Here is a 19,940-nt window from a genome sequence, read left to right on the forward strand (position 1 = left end):
TCCCCACTGTGTCAATGATGTGTCTAAGCAAGATCCAAGCTTAGATCACTTGTTTGAAACTATCTTTATTTTCTACCCAAGCATATTCTGCCTGTGTTCTCTTTGCTGCTGCTTGGATAAATGCATTAATCTGACCTTTGGAATGTTTTGTAAGTAAAGCTTTTAAAACTTACTTTACAGTGTGTGGTCCTGTTCATGCTAAGAGGGGTAGAAAGAGGGGAGTGCTGTTTGCAAGAAGACTAAATGAGACAAAAGTGTCTAACAAACTGTATTCCTAATGTTATACTTCTGCTTGACTTTAAACTCTGCTACTGGGTGATCTCCCCTGCTGCAGAGTTCAGCCCTGTGTTTAGCCCTGTGTTTTGAATCTAGGTACACAGCTGATTATTTTGTTATTTACCCCACACATTTGGGTCACAGGGTTTCTGTTTTCTCTCACACTGCGAGCCCTGGTTTTCAGGATGACACAGCAATCAAATGTAATCAGCCAACACCAGGTGAAGGTATAAAGCACTCAGAGTTCAGCTCACACTTATGTGACACACAGATTCGCTTCACATGAAGTGGTGGAAGATGAGTGAGAGAGAGAGATGGTCAGAAGTTTCTGATGTGTTAAAGGGAAAGTGGTACTGAGAAGGGAGGAAGTTAAAAATCCTTCTGAGTACATGCAAGCTGAGATCCACAAGTAACTTGAGCTTAGCTCAAACTATAAAAAATGCTGCTGTCATTACAGACAGCTGGCATTTCTTACATAAGGTTCACTACCACCAGTTACAAAAAAATAAACATGTTACATGATACAGAAAAATAAAGTAGAGGTGTTCCATTTCCTCCAGTGTTTTGTAAGATGCTTTCTTTAGTCCTCTCATGAAAATAAAAAATAGGCTTCAGCTATTGGTGCAGAAATGTTATATAACAGTTTGCAGCCTTTATTGCCGCCAATATGATGGAACGCTAATGCTGTGATATTGAGTTTTTGTATGAAGAAACTGAATCCCTCTAATATTTATTTTATTTTAAATAAATGATTTTGTTATTCTGCATCTGGTAACTTTATCTGATCTTTGGTGTTCTATAGATTTTAAAAAATTAAATAACATTCTGACATATTGAAAATTTTATATAAAATAAATTAATGCAAACATTTAAGAATATTTCAGAAATGGAAACAACAATGGTCCTCTTTGAAAGTGGTATTATTCAATATGTCATTCTTTCCTGTAAGCAGCAAATTGGAAATGCTACAGTGAAAGCATTTGAATGTATTGATATGCTGCTTTTGCTACAAACTCATAGAAACATTTCTACTTTAGTTTCATGTGTCCTCTGTTCTACCTATTGGTGTAATCATTGTCAAAACATTTGTTCAGTAGCCTTTAGAATGCAAAGGGAGCTTTGAATATATGCTAAGCTAGATAATAAACCCGCATTATCCCAGCTTTTGTTGCTAGTACAAAAAAGAGCATTTCAGAAATAAATCCATCACTTTTACTGCCTTTTACTGTCTTTTTTCACTTTAAACTTCACAATTTAAAAATTTAAACCACTCAGATAAAGTGAAATCCATCTTATCTTTTCCTTCTTTAGTTTCCAAAATATGTCATAATGTTGAAAGAATATGTGCTCTATTTTAACTGCCATGCAGATAATAGACCTTTAAAAGAACATAGATGTTCTTTGGTACAAAAAAAAATTAACCTTGGTTTCTTACTTTACAATAAAAAAAACCCCAAACCAACCTTTTCCAAAACAACCATTGTCAGTGAATGAGGTCTTATCTCAATACAATCTAGTAAGTGCTATATTGAATTGCTTTGGACTGATGAGCTCCCAAGAACGAGCTCAGACTGCTAAAGAAAAAGGAAAGGTGTGATGGATGATGGATTCGGGACTTAGGCGGGGAAAATGAGGTTTAGTTTTAGGCAGCATAAAAGAATTTTAAGATACAGAAGGAGCACTTGCTGAAGAGGTCAGCTAGGTCATTGGGGACTGTAAAGAAAAAGTGTGGAAGAAAAAAATTTCCGCCGCAAGTTTTGCCAGGATACAAGAAAAAGAGTAGTGACAGAATTGGGGCTATAATAGTTATTATGACTCAGTAGTTGGCAGCTAATTGCCTACTTCATCTCTGGATTCCCCCACCCTGCATAATTAATCACATGATGTGGGGCACACAAACCACTTGAATGGCAATGCCCATCAACTTGGGGGGGGTGCTCAATTATTTTATTGGGGGGGGGCAAAGGAACCTTGGCCCCTAGGAGTTGGCTCCATACAGTTGCTTGTGTGAATCACTGATGATTCTGCCTGTACCCTTTCCTGTAATATCTGTCACTAGTTCCAGGGGGCTAGTCCCTATCTCCACTGCTTGATTCCTGCCTGGATGACATTCTCGTTGATGTCCACTGGCTGAGACTGAGGTTTTAGCTTTCTGAGAAGTGTTAAGGAAGGGCTCTGATGAACACAGAGAAAGAATGAATTAAACAAAGATTTTGCTGTTCTACATTTAATTTATTGTGCACCGCCTAGAGATTGCTTCAATATGAATGATTTTATCCATTTCCTAAAATAAATAAATACCCTGTGATGAAATAACGATGATCACACATAATTCAAGGGGAAACAAACTATTTGAGTCTTATTAAATCATTTTTCTCCCCTTGAGTTTTGAGTTTCTCTCTGCCTGTCCTACTTTAAGATCTCAAAAGAAGGTTGGCTACTTGCATCCCTTGGCCTCGCTCTCCTTTCCCTTGCTCCAGTTGCTCAGTGCAATGATCTATAAGCTCTCAAAGTTCTATTGTTCCCATTTCTTTGCAAGAATCAGATATGAAGCTTCAGTACTTAAGGGAACACTCAGCTTCCAAACTCTAACTTCAGTACAGAAGGGGTCACATCCATGAAGCACTGCTGGAGCACTTTGTTGAAGTGCCAGATGCTTACCCTTACCTTCTCTGGGTAGTTATACTTTTTTATTGTTAAGACCCTCCATATCATTCAGATCGTTTTCCTTTATGTAAAGCTGGGATAGTTTATTTTATCTGTAAGTTGAAACTGAAGCAAATTTGAAGTAGTTCCCAAAATTACTAAAAATAACCTTTCACCCAGTAGAATAGAAGGACTATGGTCAAGCTCTGACCTCGAAAGAGAACAGAAAATTCAATGGACTGTCTAGTCCTCAACTATTTTCCAACACTGGAATGAACAAAACGTGTGATAATAAGAAGCAAGAAAAAGCAGGGCCAGCTGTGGATTTCTTGCCACGGGTACAAATGTGATCTATGGTTTTCTACTCTAGATAACTACTTTGGACCATATCCAGTCAAACTGAAAGAACTCTACTTGTGTCTCAATGTAGGTTTAAATCTAAGCAGGTGATGTAACCAAAAATTTTACAAGCCTGGTTTGGAAACTATGAATATTTCCAGCTCACAATGCTTAGCTTAATTATAAATCAAATACATTTACCTTCAAAGGTTCCACTATGAAGCCTAAACCAGGGTTTCCCCTCCCTCTCTCCCTTGTGTTACAGGTACCAGGAAGCCTAAGGAATAGCTCTCCACCATATACCCAGTATATTTGAGGGAAGGAGTGGAAAGCCTGATATTTGGGCCTGATTCTGCTCATCAGGAGAGCAACACACCCTAAATGTTTCTGGACTCAGGAAGAGAAACAAATATTTTCTGATTCTTGGGGGTGGGGGCAGTTTTGTTTGCCGAGTCTAATTCTTAATTGAATCAAGAAGAGTTCACCAGCCACTAGCTCAAACCATTGCATATCAGACATATCTATCAAGAAAGCTACATATGCAAACCACGAAACAGTACTAGATGCTTAAATTCAATTACAGAAGGATATAAGGGCACTTGAAACATGCTTTGAAAAATATGTAGATAAAAGTCTTACCACCGACAGTGAATTTGAAAGCAGTGTTCCATCTTGGCCAAGCATATTGGAGACTGTGATTTCAGGTAGGTCCATGTTTTGTGGATGGAATGGAAGCAGGCCATTATGGTTGATCGGGTGACACAGTGAAGGATAACCAGATTCTGTGTCATTCAAATGTACCAGTGAATGGTCAGGTAATGAAGGTGGAGTGATGGGAGGTATGTTAAAATCTTCACTTTCTAGACTTGGGCCAGGAAAAGACTGTGGAAAGATGAAAAGCAGAGTTTCAGTTAAAATGTCATGAACCCTAAGCCTTAAGATAGGGTAGGATAAAAGGCAGCAGATAAATAAAAACACCGCAAACCTTAAACAAAATGACCACATTCCCTTTTCAAATCCTATAGAGTATTAAGCAGTCATTTCTGCATTGGAAAAGAGACCATTTTAAACACCCTTACACTGTAATAAAGCAATTGCACTACTGTGTGTAGAATAAAAATTGCCTCAAAGGCATAAAACCTTTGATATTTTCACAGCTTCCATTAGATAGAAAACCCCCTCCCCAGCAGCTGAATTCAAGGGCCCCATTACAATTTTCTCAGAGTCTTGATCAGGTTGAATACCTTTTTCATGGGAACTTTGGAAGTGGAATGCAATTTATGAAATTAACATTGGATCAAAAAGACCTCATAAGATTCCCAGCCACTCAAGAACAAAAATAATAGAAGTGTGTGTGTGTGTGGGAGAAATATTGTGCTTCAGTGTTGCTCTAAGGTGTACAGGAGAAGAATACATTCATTCAGCTATACTAGAAGAACCAAATTAACCTAGAAACAGAATGTAAGTCTGTTTCTGATACAGTTCCATAGGTATCTACACGTAGATTCAGCTCTATGCACACTTGTGGATGCAAATGTTAACCTTACACACATATACACCAATCAAGACTGTTAGTGATATCAACTTGGCCACCCAGGACCTACAATCTGTGAACCGCCCTGAGATATTATGATGAAGGGTGGCATATAAATCAAACAAACAAACAAACAAACAAACAAACAAACAAACAAACAAACAAACAGTTTTGGGAGTGAATCTGAATGGTGTTGACAGTACTACCCATTGTCCACCCAACAAATTAATGGTGCTGACAGCTCCTACCATCTGTTTGGAGAAGTAGCTCTCATGACTTTCAGTCCAACAACAGAAACTGGATGCAGCCTGGATCCATGTACAAAGTACTGCTTCCATGCCTGCATTATCCAGCTGGATCAAGTTGTATTTTTGTAACCACATACCAAATTACAATTATTATTATTTTTACATACAAATTAATGTAAAGTCATCCACCTAAACGATAATTTGATTGCATAAGGTTTTTTTCTTTTCTTCCTGCTGGCTGGTGGTGTTAATTAGGCAGATGGTAAATATCCAACAGAAGCAGAGTAATAATTTTCTAAATAACAGTGAACCAAATGAATTATGCTGGATGTCAGCAAGACAAAGGAAAACTCGTTTCCTTCCTTCTTCAAGTGTTCAGAATTGTGCTGTGTTTGTTTTCATCAGCACAAAGTCTTGTAAGTGTATTCTTATAACTGAACTATTTTGTGAAAGGGGCTTGTGCATGAGAAAGAGAGTTGGGTAAGACAGTAGCCTTTGAAACTGTTGTAGAAGCATTAGAACACCTGAAATTATTCTCCCTTCAGGTGCATGTTTACTGAAGCACTGTTTAAAGCAGGCTTAATCAACCTCGGCCCTTCAGATGTTTTTGTCCTACAACTCTCATGATCCCTAGCTAGCAGGACCAGTGGCCAGGGATGATGGGAATTGTAGTCTCAAAACATCTGGAGGGTCGAGGTTGAGGAAGCCTGGTTTAAAGCCTCAGCAACGTGGCTTATAATGCTCAAGTACTCCTGAATGACTTGAAGAACATACACAGGTATAATTTGCTTTCTCCTGAATTCTATCTCCTTTCAATCTCTTGCTTCCAATCTGCCTACTTTGCTTCCATTCTGGCCATATTGTGGCCAAGGGGAAACTGCAATGGGCAATGCACTCTGATACCCCACAAAGGGTTGTTGTTATAATTGCTCTCCTTTACTAGCTTAGAAGGAAATATGACTTAGATCAGGGGTTAGCAAACTTTTTCACCAGGGGGCCGGTCCACTGTCCCTCAGACCTTGTGGGAGGCCAGACTATATTTTGGAGGCAAAAAAATTAATGAATTCCTATGCCACACAAATAACCCAGAGATGCATTTTAAGTAAAAGGGCACATTCTACTCATGTAAAAACATGCTGATTCCCGGACCGTCCGTGGGCCGGATTTAGAAGGCGATTGGGCAGGATCCGGCCTCTGGGCCTTAGTTTGCCTATGCATGACTTAGATGCTCTGAATGTTAACCCTGACCAAGGGGGGGGCACCACTGAGCTACTCTTCAGAAATTTGTAAGCAATACTGTTCAAAGTTGCAATGGGAGAAGGAAAATACATGTGTGTCAAGTTCTGGGAATACATGTATTCCAATCAAAAAAGAAGAACTTCTTAGGAAGGGCCTCTCCTAACAGAAACTAGGATATCCATGAAAGACTGAGAATGCCTTGGGAAAGTCCAAGATCCCTACCTTCTGGACAAGGGAATTGGTCTTCTGTGGGTCAACAGGAGAAGCCCATCAATCCCACCTATAAGGTATAAGGTATGGCTTCAGTATAAGGTATGGCTGCCAGGTTTGACTCAGATACTTGCTAGTAAGTTTGGAGGTGAATCATCAGGATATTCTACTGAAAATCTGTTATACATGCCTTGGATGACTGAGTGGCTTGGAGATTGTAACCCAAACACCCCTTTGCCAAACATATAATGTTTGCTTCTTACTGAAAAAACAGCAGGGAAGCACAAGGAATTCTTAGCAACTTGTGCTGTATATCAAGGTGAATGAGCAAAAAGACAAACTTAACATGGTGTCTTTTTTAGAGCTGCCTTATGGCAATGTAGAACAAACTAAACCACAAGTTTTAATGCTCTCAGCAAGCTACCTGTGACTAACTCACCTTCACCTTGTTACATGTCACACAGGGCTGGATCCTGAGAATGAGACACATTATTGGAATGTGGAAAATGAGGGGTATAACCTATTCAAAAGGAATAGGCCAAACAGGAAGGGAGGAAAAGCAGCATTGTATGTAAAGAATATGAGGATATCCATGATTTGAGGAATAGAGGGCAGGTTAAGAGCATCTGCGTAATACTTAAAGGAGAGTGAAATGATGGTGACTTCACTGTGGGAGTCTCACACGCTCACTTATTATATGAAAATCAATCTATGTTTTGCTAGAGATAGTTTAGACATAATGGAACTGTGTTATAAATATTTCTCTAGCAACATAATAGTAAAGAAATGTACACTATGTGGAAACTAACAAATTAAATCATTTCTATTTTTCCAACTCAGAGGGACGCGGGTGGCGCTGTGGGTAAAACCTCAGTGCCTAGGGCTTGCCGATCGTATGGTCGGCGATTTGAATCCCCGCGGCGGGGTGAGCTCCCGTCTTTCGGTCCCAGCTCCTGCCCACCTAGCAGTTCGAAAGCACCCCTAAGTGCAAGTAGATAAATAGGTACTGCTTTATAGCGGGAAGGTAAACGGCGTTTCCATGCGCTGCGCTGGTGCTGGCTCACCAGAGCAGCTTCGTCACGCTGGCCACGTGACCCGGAAGTGTCTCCGGACAGCGCTGGCTCCCGGCCTCTTAAGTGAGATGAGCGCACAACCCTAGAGTGGGACACAACTGGCCCGTACGGGCAGGGGTACCTTTACCTATTTTTCCAACTATGTCAATGAACTTATGAAAGCCAGAACCCCACATCCCACCACTAATTTAAAATACAACTGAGATGTGTCAGTGTATCTGCCTACAATATCAGGTCTTGTGACTGAACAGTATGCTATATCCTATAGGATCCAGTCATTCACATTCTAACAAATTATCAGGATCCAGTATGTACTGAAGGTCAGCAATGTGAGTGAATTGCCTGACACAATACCAGCTAAGTGAGTCTAAACTATTGTCTCTTAAATGGACTGTAAAATATGCCCAGTAACACTTTATGGCAAAGCACAGAGCATGACTTAATAAGTGAAGCTAATATATAATAATTATAATGACATCCTGACTATCATCAAAGTATTTGAAAATGAAAAGATAGTAATTAAGTATAAATATATGCCACCTTTCTCCTTTGGGTTACATGGAAATGGCTTTGTTTCCTGATGCTTGTTCAGTGACTAATTCTAGCTTGAATTCAATCACTAAAATTTGACTGCTTTCCAGCAGTTGCGGTCCACCTCTCTTTCCCCACAAATCTATTAGACACGAATATTATTGACCATACTTTACAGAAAGAATGATGATCTTAGTGTGGTAGCAAAATGCAACCTAATCATTAGTAAGCTATTTAGCACTTTCATTGGGTCAAGCCTTGTAGCTTATACCCAATTACACATGCTTACATCATTGTGACTTTAATGGAAATGAGTATTTTTGTAGCTAGGAATAGACTACTGTAGACATAATTTGTTAAAACAGAGGGAAAGCCACAACATGCATCTTTCTGAAAGTTAGGAGTATTGAAGAACCAAGCAGTGGTCAACATTTTTCAACTACACATAAAGAAACTAGGATAGCGTAGAACTAAAAAATCAGGGTTGAGGAATCTATGGCTCACTAGATGTTATTGGACTCCAGCTCCCATCAACATGGCCAATGGTCAGGGATGATAGGAGTTGTAGTCCAGCAACATCTAGAAGGTGACAGCTTCTCTTCCTCCGATATAATACATTACTGTACAACACTTCTATCTACTTTATAAATCATCTTAACACTCAACAAAAAATGTCCAACAGCATCACTGATATGTCTAAGTCAATGATCCTGTAAAGAATTTCTTATATTTCTTTATTGAACAGACAACAGCAATAAGTCACAATCGTTTAAAAACACACACAATAAATTGAGTCAAGCAGAAGTCATCAAGAGCATATTGTTGCAGAAGGTACATTTTCCCTGTGAAGTGTTTATCAGTTTCTTTAATTCACATTAGATAAAGGGCAGTGCTTCAAGCAAAACATTATTTTTCTACTACAAGACCAGGAGAATGTTGACTGCTGCATAACTGATTTTTAAAGCGGCAAATTCAGAGTCCCCTAAAAGGAAATAGGTGTTTATTAATTAAACATGCCATTTGAATAGCTTCCCCAACTATTTTCATATAGGTAGTGACCCAACCTTAAACTGGTTCATCACAATTCTATGCATGCATATTTACAACTATGTCCCATTCAATTCAATGGGGGTTACTCCTCGTGTGTATAGGATTGCTGCTGGCAGCAAAAGGAAAAAGCCATGCCAACAGATAGAACCCCATTTCCATGGAAATTTAAGGCAGCTAAATGGCTGCAGATGCAATAATCTGTTCACTGATTGTACTAGGTAATTAGTAACTGTTACTCAGAAAGTAACCAAGCAGCATTAGCTCCTTGTGGTCATTATTACAACCCTCACCATGCCCGCATCTTTTCAGTGTCTGATGAAATACCAGTATGGTCCTATTGCTGCATACGTGCTACCTCTCTCCAAACAGCGGAAAATGCACTATTGACAAAGATACTAAAGGGCATGTTTGAGTCTTGTGGCACCTTAAAAACTACCAAATATCTTAAGCAATATATACATATTAATATCAAATTTGTATCCATTTACTCCTTTGTGCAGAGACTGGCCTGTTTGTCCAAGACAGAATGCAGAAGGACATTGCTGCCAGATGATGATATATATCACATTGGAAGATGAACGGGTGAATGAGTCCTTGAAGTTGTGGCTGACATTATTAGGTTCTGTAGTAGTTTTGCCCATGTGAGGTTCATGATGTTCCACTCCATTCCAAACGTACTTTTTTTTTTACATTTTAGAGTATTTTCCCCTCCCCCCTTTTCTTTAAAATCTTTACTTCACTTTTCAGCTACCAAAGTGGCACATATAAACAAGATTTTAAAAACCCATTGAAAATGATTTCCTTCTGCTCCTCTTCTTCTTCCCTTACATCAGCCATGCAGTCTGCCACCCATTACTTTTATATTTTAGTGTTTGTGAAGCATAGAGCTTTAGTATGAAAATAAATGTCCAAGTGATAATTTTCATCCCTCAACCCTGAACACAAGTACTTGAAAGTACCAGTAAGTTTTGCTGGAATCAATGATGCTTGCTTGCAAGTACTGTTTTATAGACTCGGTTGTCAGATAGCCTAAGTTATACTGGAAATAAACGCAGTAGAATTAATCAACGCCACACCAATAAAAACAATGTAGCAATCAAACTGCAGCATAAAAATATGTCTTAATATTAACATTGCTACTACACAACAATGTATATTATACACCACATTTAACCTGTCAGATGCTTCATTAACATCTTTGATTTTAAAACTGGCAATGAAGATGCTGTGCTTTTCATTACTGTGATAGTCTTAGGCTGCAAACCTAAAGTCGCTTACTATGAAAACATTTCGTCATAATGCATATCAGAACACAACAAGGTGTACTATGCAGAAAGAAAGGAAATTGGGTTTCCTAGGGTGAAATCCAAAATTACTCTTACTAATTCTCTATTAATTTTTACAGAACCTATTTTCTAGCTGAATTAATCTGATGGTCGGGGAGGGGGCAATGCACTCCGGTATGTGAATAGATGACTCCCTAATATGACAAAGACAGCTGTATTTTAACACAGTCAGATTTTGCTTAGTATTATTTCGCTTTTGAATCCACCTCTATTCTACTATAGACAGCAAGCCTGCAAAGTACACACCTTTAACTTGTGCGCATTCAGTTTTACGAGAGTAACAAAAAATTAATAATGGGGGCGGGCGGGTATAAAGGGTAAGGAAAGAGACTGGGATTCTGGTTACTTTGGTAAACCTACTCCCCATTTAACCCAACATGTTTTGACTACACACAGTTTTAGCTTTAGGCATGATACCATATGTCAACTGGGGCTTACTGCACATTAAAACACACACACACACACACACACACACACACACACAAGCGTTGGATCTAAAGGTGACTTTCCACTCACAAACAGTCCTTTCCTGACAAAAGGGGCATCTGAACGGAAACAGAGGGGGCAACTGTCACCAGTTCCATCTTCCTTTGTAATCCCCCATGTCACCTCTTATGCTGCTTTTCGGGGTGAGGGTCATATGAGCTGCAAGCAGGAAAGTAAATCAGTAAAAATCTCTTTCCATCCTAGGATGCGACCCATTAATTCAGAATTAGAAGTAAAACTGAGCCAAAATGATTCAGTTTCCGTTCTGCTATTGTCAAAAGAACTTCCATTTTCTGATTTTGACTGCTGCTCTATACAATTTTGTCGTATTGCTTCTCCACTGAGCACCACTCAAAGGGAGCTGAAAAGACTACAGTACTTTAAAAAACAACAACTCTAGGTGGCCATACAGTCCTAAGCACCTCTTGGAGGAGAAGGAATCTGATCTTGGGGACACAGTTATTGGAAGGAGTATTCAATTTAATCTGCAAAATTAGGGTGGATGAGAAAAAATTAAATCAATAAAGACTCACAGGATGGGTAAGCCTTGTGTGAGAGTCCAGCGCAACATCTAACAGCTGAGACTTAGGACTGGATATGCAATCATTTGTACTTACAGTATATAGACTATTATGAGTACCTCTGGTAGCTCTTCAGACATTTTTATAAACTGCAAGAAATATGCTAGCTATTAAAAGATATAATTCTGAAAAACAGACTGCCGTGTGAGCCGCCAATTTAAGGCAACAACATAAACAATAGTAACTTGTGTGCTCAAGTGAAGCATCTTTTTAATTTTGAGTAATGAAGATGTCAAGCCAAATGCTAGAGTAGTTTAACTTAATTAGGTGTCCTATTTTTCCAGGCAGCCTTTCATTTCCCATTGAAAACTCAGCTTGTATGCAAGGCAGCAAGAGCAATTTTGTCTGTAATGAATACCTCTGGGATTGCACAGAGTAATCATTTGAATGCTATGCTGAAGACGGGTTTGAGTAACTAGTTTGGGCTTGTTGAGATGCCAGACATTGTGAGATTAACTAGATTAATTTGTAGCCTCCTATCATTATTGTTTCACTGGGTCAAGGGTCAACAGGTCAAGCTCACTTTACAGAGGGAGCCTTTGCAGCAAGGAATAGGTCCACAGTCGTTTGCCTAATAAGTTGTTCAAAATACTTTAATGCCCACAGATAGACCTAGATGGTCATCTTATTCATGAAGTTCATTCAATATTCCCCATGGTTGTTTATTTTTAAACTGCTGCCCTAGAAAGTTTCCTAGAAAGGAGCTTACATTTTATGATACCTGCAGGGTACTTTTTACACCTGAAAAGAAGCACAGAAGAACATACAGTGCATATTTTAAGGGGCATTTTATACTGGGTATGAACCATCCAAGGGTATGTTATCTCACGCAGAAAATAGAAGCAGGTATTATGAGTTGGGAGGAAATAACCCGAGCACTTTCCTGAAAATGTATCATTGGATGATTGATTTTCTGTTTGCCTTCTGGAAGATAAAATAATAGCTTTTGTTATTTTTGTTTTATTGATTAACAGAGAAGCCAGCTACTGCAGCTGATAAAAGTTGTATAACACATTATAGATAGCATACAGTGTTTAAATTAACATATCTTTTTAATGAGGTATAGCCTTGCACAAAAATTAATAATAACTGTAATCCAGGCTTATATTGAACTATAAAGGGAAGGCATCAGACTGCCAATATCAAAGCTGTTTAGGATAACAAAAAAGTGTGGAAAAATAAAGGAGTGCAATGTCAGGTCCGGAAGACCAAGTCATCAACAAAAAAATTAGAAAGCAAAATGCAAAGGTCATTTCCTATGACATGCAGTGGGAAAAAATAGGAATGAATTTACCCCATCTTATCAAGTAATTATAGAGCCTTTCAGATGTGTTTCACTGATTTAAAGGCTGGAATTGGTGAAAATTAATTCATAATCTCAAACATAACAATCATTATATGTTAAAGCACTAGATCTTAGATACTTACGGAAACTGGCAATGCCCATTCCATAGGGCATCATGTCTGATGTGTTCTCCAGGGTGGTGTTACCTATTACATAATCATAACCAAGGGACTCTTGATAAAATACTGTGGTCATCTTTTCAGATTTCTAGAAAATACTCAACTCTAAAAAGTTCCATGATATGTAACATGGAAAATACTATCAGGAGGTGCAAACAGATGACCATGGAAGATTGCCATGAGGCAAAGGCAAAAGAGTCCCTTATGGGTGCACATTCCATGCTATTTTAAATATCATCACACTGAAGTTCAATTATTAATGAAAACGTCATCATTTACTGTGTGATAATGAATATCTGAGCGGCGAGAATAATTTAAAAGCTGCCTGGGATGCATAACATTACACCAGATATTTGTCACCAAGAATACAATATTTACATATATAAAATATACACAAGCTTAGCAGCATCAAACAGTCTTTTGGGACAAACTAAAAGAATATCATTATTTTTTATGGTATAGTTATACTTCTGGCTCATTTCCAAGAACGGCTTTCTGTGGAAATCATTTCAAGTCTGGAATTATGCTGTTTGCTTGCAGCAACATCACAGGAACTGTAGTGAGCCATATGTTGCTACTTAGCAACTTAGTACATAAGTCCCAAAGCATGTACTGATTTGAAAATTGAACAGAAATGATAATTGTCAAGTGATGCTGTGAGGCAAGTTGTCTTGGATTACCAAGCTATGCAGATGTTTGATGTTATACTTTTTTCCTGATTGACAGTTGAGTTTTTACTTATGTTAGCCTAAAGGTGATGAATTGACTTTTAAAGCCTTAGAATAAGGCCCTAAGATGCCTCCATGAATATGAACACGTTCTAGTGAACATAAGGAATTTGAAGTTCAGCTTTCTTAGTACATTCATCTTATTTCTTGTTGTGAAGTATAAATTCATGAGAAGCAGCATGAACATTTTTCATCTGTGGAATTTTCCTTTCTTGTCGCATTTTGAATACATGTATTTAAAGTTTAAAAGTATAGGCTGTAGACAACATTAAGTCGTTTTCAGAGTATACCTGCTGAAAACAATGCACATGACAACCTCAAGTCTACTAGTTTCAATGGATATACTCTGAGTAAAATCATAAATATTGATTAATCCTACAACCAATAAAGGGCATTTTAGCATCCTTTTGGTAAATACCTGAGATGGTCCTGTGGCATAAAATGTGTAACCAACTTCTAAAAATACCTTAAAATATCCCAAGGAAGTGATACCTGGTATTTTAATATGCATAGGATAGACATATCAGCAGAAGGAAAATGGCTCAGTTGGAAAATGTGGAGGTACATTCTTTGTTCAAAACTATTTAAGACAGACATAATGATTCTCTGAAAGGTAGCAGCTGCTTTGTAACAGCAATCATTCAGAGAGTTTGTACTTCTACAGTTTCAAACAAATTCAATTAGCCCTTGTGCTTCAAAGCCCTTAAGGCATGAACAAGATGATGCCTGGTTGCTTTAATCTAACACAGTACTGCTAAACTTGTCAAGACAGTTTTTTGGATGTAAAGGTTAAAAAAGAATATCCCACCCCCAATTTTTAATCAAACAGTTCTATTCAAAACTACGTGCAGAGTTTATAGCAGTCTTAGCCAAGCAAGTTCAATCATAGAAGTTCCAAAAGGCACTCTAAAATGAATTCAGCAGGCAACTGGGAAGTAATCTTCTGGGAACACTCTCTTTTTAAACACAGCTTTAAAAAAGAAAATATTTAACATCATGGCCCAGTCATGTTAAAGTTTTTAATTACAGAATGAAGGGTATGTGGGTGTGTGGTAATATATATATATATATTCCATACTATGTTACATCTGCCATATATATACCTGCCAGCATCAGAAACAAATGTCTGGACTAGCCAGACCTGATTCAGCATGAACTTTTGTTTGCTTTTTAGTATTTTATTGTCTGGTCTGTTTTGTAACTCTGAAGGTCTAAACAGGCCATGTGGTGGGTTAGAATTTATTGGGGGGAATAGGGTGTCCTTGCAATTGAATACACCAGTTCTTTAGACCAAACAGACCTGAACGTGATAAGTTAAGCAATTTGTGGCACCTGTGGCTTATAATGATGAAGTTGTCTGTAGTCAGATAAACAAATAGCATGCACCTGTAAAGAGGATTTCCTGAAGGTAAAACAACTGCTTGGGAATGATCATGCTGGCAAAACAGCTGCTTGCATTCTGGAGAGCAAACGAGGTAGTGTCTTCAACAACTGCCAACTCTGGCGTTTTATCAGTGCTATCTCATTAGCTGGAAACAAGGCTTAAATGCTTTGTTTATAAATTATGATTATTTCTGATTGCAGCAGTTACTGATAGTGCCACTCATTTGCAATGCAACTCTTTGAATTTGTTTAATTACAATTTGAAACAAGGCAGAGAAGATTAATTAACCCACCTGGCTGGCTGGCACGTACTCCTGGCTCGGCTCTGACATACTCATATACATGTTCTCACCGTCAAACTGCAAATGAAAAAGAAATAAATATACATTTATTTATTTATCTATCTATCTGTGGATTAAAAATTAGCAACTTTGAACGCTTCTAGCGTCAAGTGACAAACGGTCGCCATTAAAAAATTATAGCCTGGTTTAAAAGATGTGTAACTGCAAGTGCACGTCTTGTCTTTGATGTTCCTGTTGTCATCCTTATTGACCCTGGATGCCAGTGATTAGGAGTAATTAGTGCTCTAGTAATTACAGCAGGCAATGAATGGTTTCCTTTCATCTGCAATCTGTTTTAAAACAAAATGGCTCATTTTGTGCACCATGTATACTTATTGCAGTAAGCGGTAGAGAAAAGCAGAATAATGGAAAAGTTTAAAAATGGCCCTTTACAGAATCTATGTTTCAGTACTGATAAATAACAACTTATAATTAAATATATTAAATACCCATTTAAAAATAAGGAAAAATCTTTAGAAATTTGAGGTGGTAAATATATGTAGCTAAACAAAGACATGTTAAGGCAACAGTTGACTTGATAGAGTGAAAAAAAATTACTCTCTGCTACCTTAACTGAAATTACCATCCCCAAACTGATGGAATAGATATACATTTCATGTTATTCAATACAGTTGTGTGATAAATCTCTTTGTCAGTGTAACATTACATAACCTATTATATAAATACCATCAAGTACACAGAACTATGAAATGAAGACACGTTTTATCGCCAAGTGTTGTTTATTTCATACTTCATATTCCACTCTTAAGTATGCATCTAAATGTGCATGTAATTCTCATTGTTTTCCTACTTAACTTTAGAAGAAGATTAAGAGACAAATCCTGAGAATTGTACTATGCTTGTTAAAATTGTTTCTCCAAGGTATTGTTGGGTATATTTTGTGCAATTTACTCACAGGTGTAAGAGATCATATAAAGTTAGAGCAAGGAAGTAATGAAGTTTTTGTTTTGTTTTTTAAGTATATAACAAGGAGCCAGGATTTTATCCCAACAGCATTCAAGTTACAAAACCTACCTTTTGTACCAAATCACTTTCCTGTATCATGTTATTTTAGAGTACTAAACAATGCAATCCTATACAGTCTAACTAGCATTAAGCTCCATTGAATTGAATGGAGCACAGTTCCAGGTGAATGTGGGTAGGATTACAGTTTTAATTAAACTAGGTTTTTTTTGGAAGCCTCTCTGGCTTGTTGTATCCAGTGTTTAACTTGTGCAAAGCTAGCCTTTTTAGAATGCAATCTTATACCCACTGACCTGGGAAACACCACTGGACTCAATGGGATTTGCTTCTGTGTAGACATGTATAGGATTGCCCTGCTATCATTCTTGACAAGAATTAAAATGACAGGAGTTAAAATTGAACTCTTTCCTAGCTTCCTCCCCATCCTTGTTCACTCACACTTTTCCTGAAAACCATTTGCAGTAGGAGAAAGTAAAATCATTTTAATCTGCTGTACCTACAAGACAACAAACTGTCTGCTACTGCCCTAGACAGCCCAGAGAAAGTCCACTGACTCTGGAGTGAGGTTTTCTGACTCACAATTGTTTAACAATAGCAACAATGTCTTTTTCCTACCTAATCTGCGCTGTTGAAATGAAGGTAGCCAGCAGAGAACTTTTGTGTGAGAGAGCTGTGAACTCAGTTCTAATACTGAATAAAATAATAATCCCTGAATTTGGAATGTGCTCAGAGGCACCCAGTTCTTCACTTCTAGCTGTATGTCTTTTGCACCACACTCTGGTTGGTAGATCCTGGATTTCTAAAAACAACAACCCCAAACTAGATCTAACAAGCCTGAAGTCTGCCCATATATAAATGTTCAAATTCAGATTCTTATGTGACATTCTTAAGCCAAAAACCATTCCATTGGATATAATGGAATCTACCGCTCAGTATGGGACTGTGCTGTTAATTTACTAGAATCAACTCATCAGCCAGACTGATGTCAATCCAAGAATATTTATAGTCCTCTGGCTTAACTGGTTTGACTACGCTTTCTTTAGCTATATGATACTTAGCCTGAGCTTATATATCTGGGCTTCCAAGTGCCATGCTAGTTGAAACCCATTGTTATATGAAAATTAATATGATACTTCAAACATGATAAATTACTTCTGACAAATTTTCTTTTCACATTAAATTGGTACTGCATGAGCAGTTGGGTGAAACCAACAAGAATAGGAAGAAGACTATCAGGATTCTGTAGCATGATTCCTAGTATAACTTGAAATGAATGAAGGATTCTATACACCTTGTAAATGAATAAAGTAGTATGCAGTTAACACTGTACCCTAATATTGCAGTAGGACTTTTACCTGAAATTTGTATGGCAGAAAGTAGTCAACCCTTTCCGCTCAAATCACTAAATATTTAATGTGGCAAAGGAGTGGGTGGTTGTGCCTGCAACTTCGATTAAAATCTTATGCACACTAACCCAGTAGTTGATTTTTATCATGGTGCAAACCTCATCCTTCACAAATTGCCAGCATGATGACACATGGGAAGTGGAGCCTCAGAGCTGCCCTCCTGACACTGGAGTCACTGCTGCTTAGCTGGATGGGCCTAGGGCAGGATGGTGGTGAGGTTATCTCAGTGTACAGGTTGACCACTGCTGAGATTCCTGCCATTACACTCATGTAGTCCTCATCTTGCTGTGTCTCTTTCCTAGCCCAGCCCTGCCAATGTCAGGAGGGTGACTCCACCCCACCACTGCTGGTGAATCAGGTCATTAGCATGAGGGGATCTGAACTGCTCCTCCTCAGTGCCTGCAATTTGTTTGTTTCTGGAAAGCGTCCTTTTACTCTGATGGGACAATTTTGCCAGTCCAAATTGTTGGTGTGTAGGTGCACAATCCAGACTGGAAGCACTCCAGGGGCGAATAATTAAAGCCTCCCTACCCTCACTCCCCAAATGCTAGGTTTTCAGTCTGAATCTGACATGGCAATCTCTTAAAAGAATCTCAAGGGCAAATTATATGATGAATGTGTCATGTAGCATGGCTGTAAGACCCTTTATGTACTGTGGAACATCCAAGCAGACATGCATTAGCAAGATATTCCTCCTATACATGCCTACTCAGAAGTATATCCCATTTAGTTCAGGTAACTGTGTTGAGAACTGTGGTCCAAAAGAGGCTGTCAAACCAAGTTATTTGAATTAAAGACAATTTAGTACCATGTAATCAATGACTTAATTAGATTGTGCATTGTTTATGTGTACAAGTCCTTTAGAAGACTATTATCCCCTCTAAAAACAACTAAAAATAAAATTAATTAATTAAGAAAAACCAGCTAGTGAACGAAGCACTACTAATGGCAAGAATCCTTATCTGTTTTCAAAAATAGTGTGTCTGAGAACTAAAATCCAAACTGAGCTATATATATTTTTTTATTGAGCAATTTGAATGTACCTGGTCAGCTAGAATGCTACATCTCAAAGACTTAAAAGAAGAAATGTCAAGCTAGAATGTGAAGGACATGAAAGGTCTGCATATACTAAAGCTTCATATAATACAGTCAAGCAGAAGAAAATTAGGTGTAGGAACTATTACAGTGGGAGACCACCCATGGAGAGCAACAGAAAATAAAGTGTAAAACCAAGACTGAGATAAAGAAAGAACATTATGAGCAGAATAACACTTAACAAATAGCTCTAGCATTTTTCCAGTTGGAGGTTAAAAAAAAAAGTTGTGTGGATAAAATTTAGGGATTTTGATTGCTATGGTAAGTGAAATTCTGATACTTTGTACAATCTTGCCTTCTAATGGTTCCACCAGCTCAAGTTTTCAGGATCTGCACCAGAGTTTTTCCCCCAAAAAGTTTCTGCTATTTCTCCCCCATCAGTAAATTTTATTTCACTTCTTCCTTGATAAAAAGGTCTAAAATGCTCAATTTGGGCTGCTGATCATTTTGCCAAACTGCAATATGCAATATTCTGTATCAATGCTCTACATTCACTGCCAGCTAAGAAATCTGAAAAATTTCAGTGAAAACTAAGTGTGCCCATTTGTATTACATGCTTGTTACTAGGTCACCAAACAAAGGATTTACGTTTTGGACAGGTAATTAAAGCAGGGATGTTTACAATCTATGTTATGCAAGTCCCAACTGTTGAATATACCCTTGTGTCCTTTGGCTGACCAACATAGGCAGACTAGTACTTACCCAACACAAACATTACTTAAAGGATGCAAGTATCCTACCAAAGACCTTGCAGTCCTATAATGTACAAAATATCTTTTCAATGGCAGCCCAGTTGTACAATGCTCTCCAAAAGGAGGTTCACTTAGCATCAACGTTGTCAGCTTTTCAGCACCAAGCAAAAATATTGTTGTTCACCCAGGCATCTGGATCTTTGTGTGGTTTGTGAGTTGTTGGTTTTTTTGGGGGGGAGGGGGCTATTCTTGATGTTCCTTTAGTTGGGTGGGGAGTGGTATTTTTCT

The 19,940-nt window shown here is 38.1% G+C and overlaps 1 protein-coding gene across 2 annotated transcripts in view; it reads right to left on the bottom strand.

Moving 5' to 3' along the window:
* Positions 1-19,940, bottom strand: part of TOX (thymocyte selection associated high mobility group box) — a 183,858-nt gene that overhangs the window by 65,543 nt on the left and 98,375 nt on the right. For both annotated transcript variants that reach the window (XM_083622992.1, XM_083622993.1), the window contains exons 2-3: positions 15,428-15,493; positions 3,901-4,143 (exon numbers count right to left, since the gene is read on the bottom strand). In XM_083622992.1, coding sequence (XP_083479118.1) covers positions 3,901-4,143; positions 15,428-15,493 — 309 coding nt within the window. The remainder of the gene's footprint in view (positions 1-3,900; positions 4,144-15,427; positions 15,494-19,940) is intronic.

This window comes from Podarcis filfolensis (assembly GCF_964270895.1).
Source record: "Podarcis filfolensis genome assembly, chromosome: 7".
NCBI lineage: Eukaryota > Metazoa > Chordata > Lepidosauria > Squamata > Lacertidae > Podarcis > Podarcis filfolensis.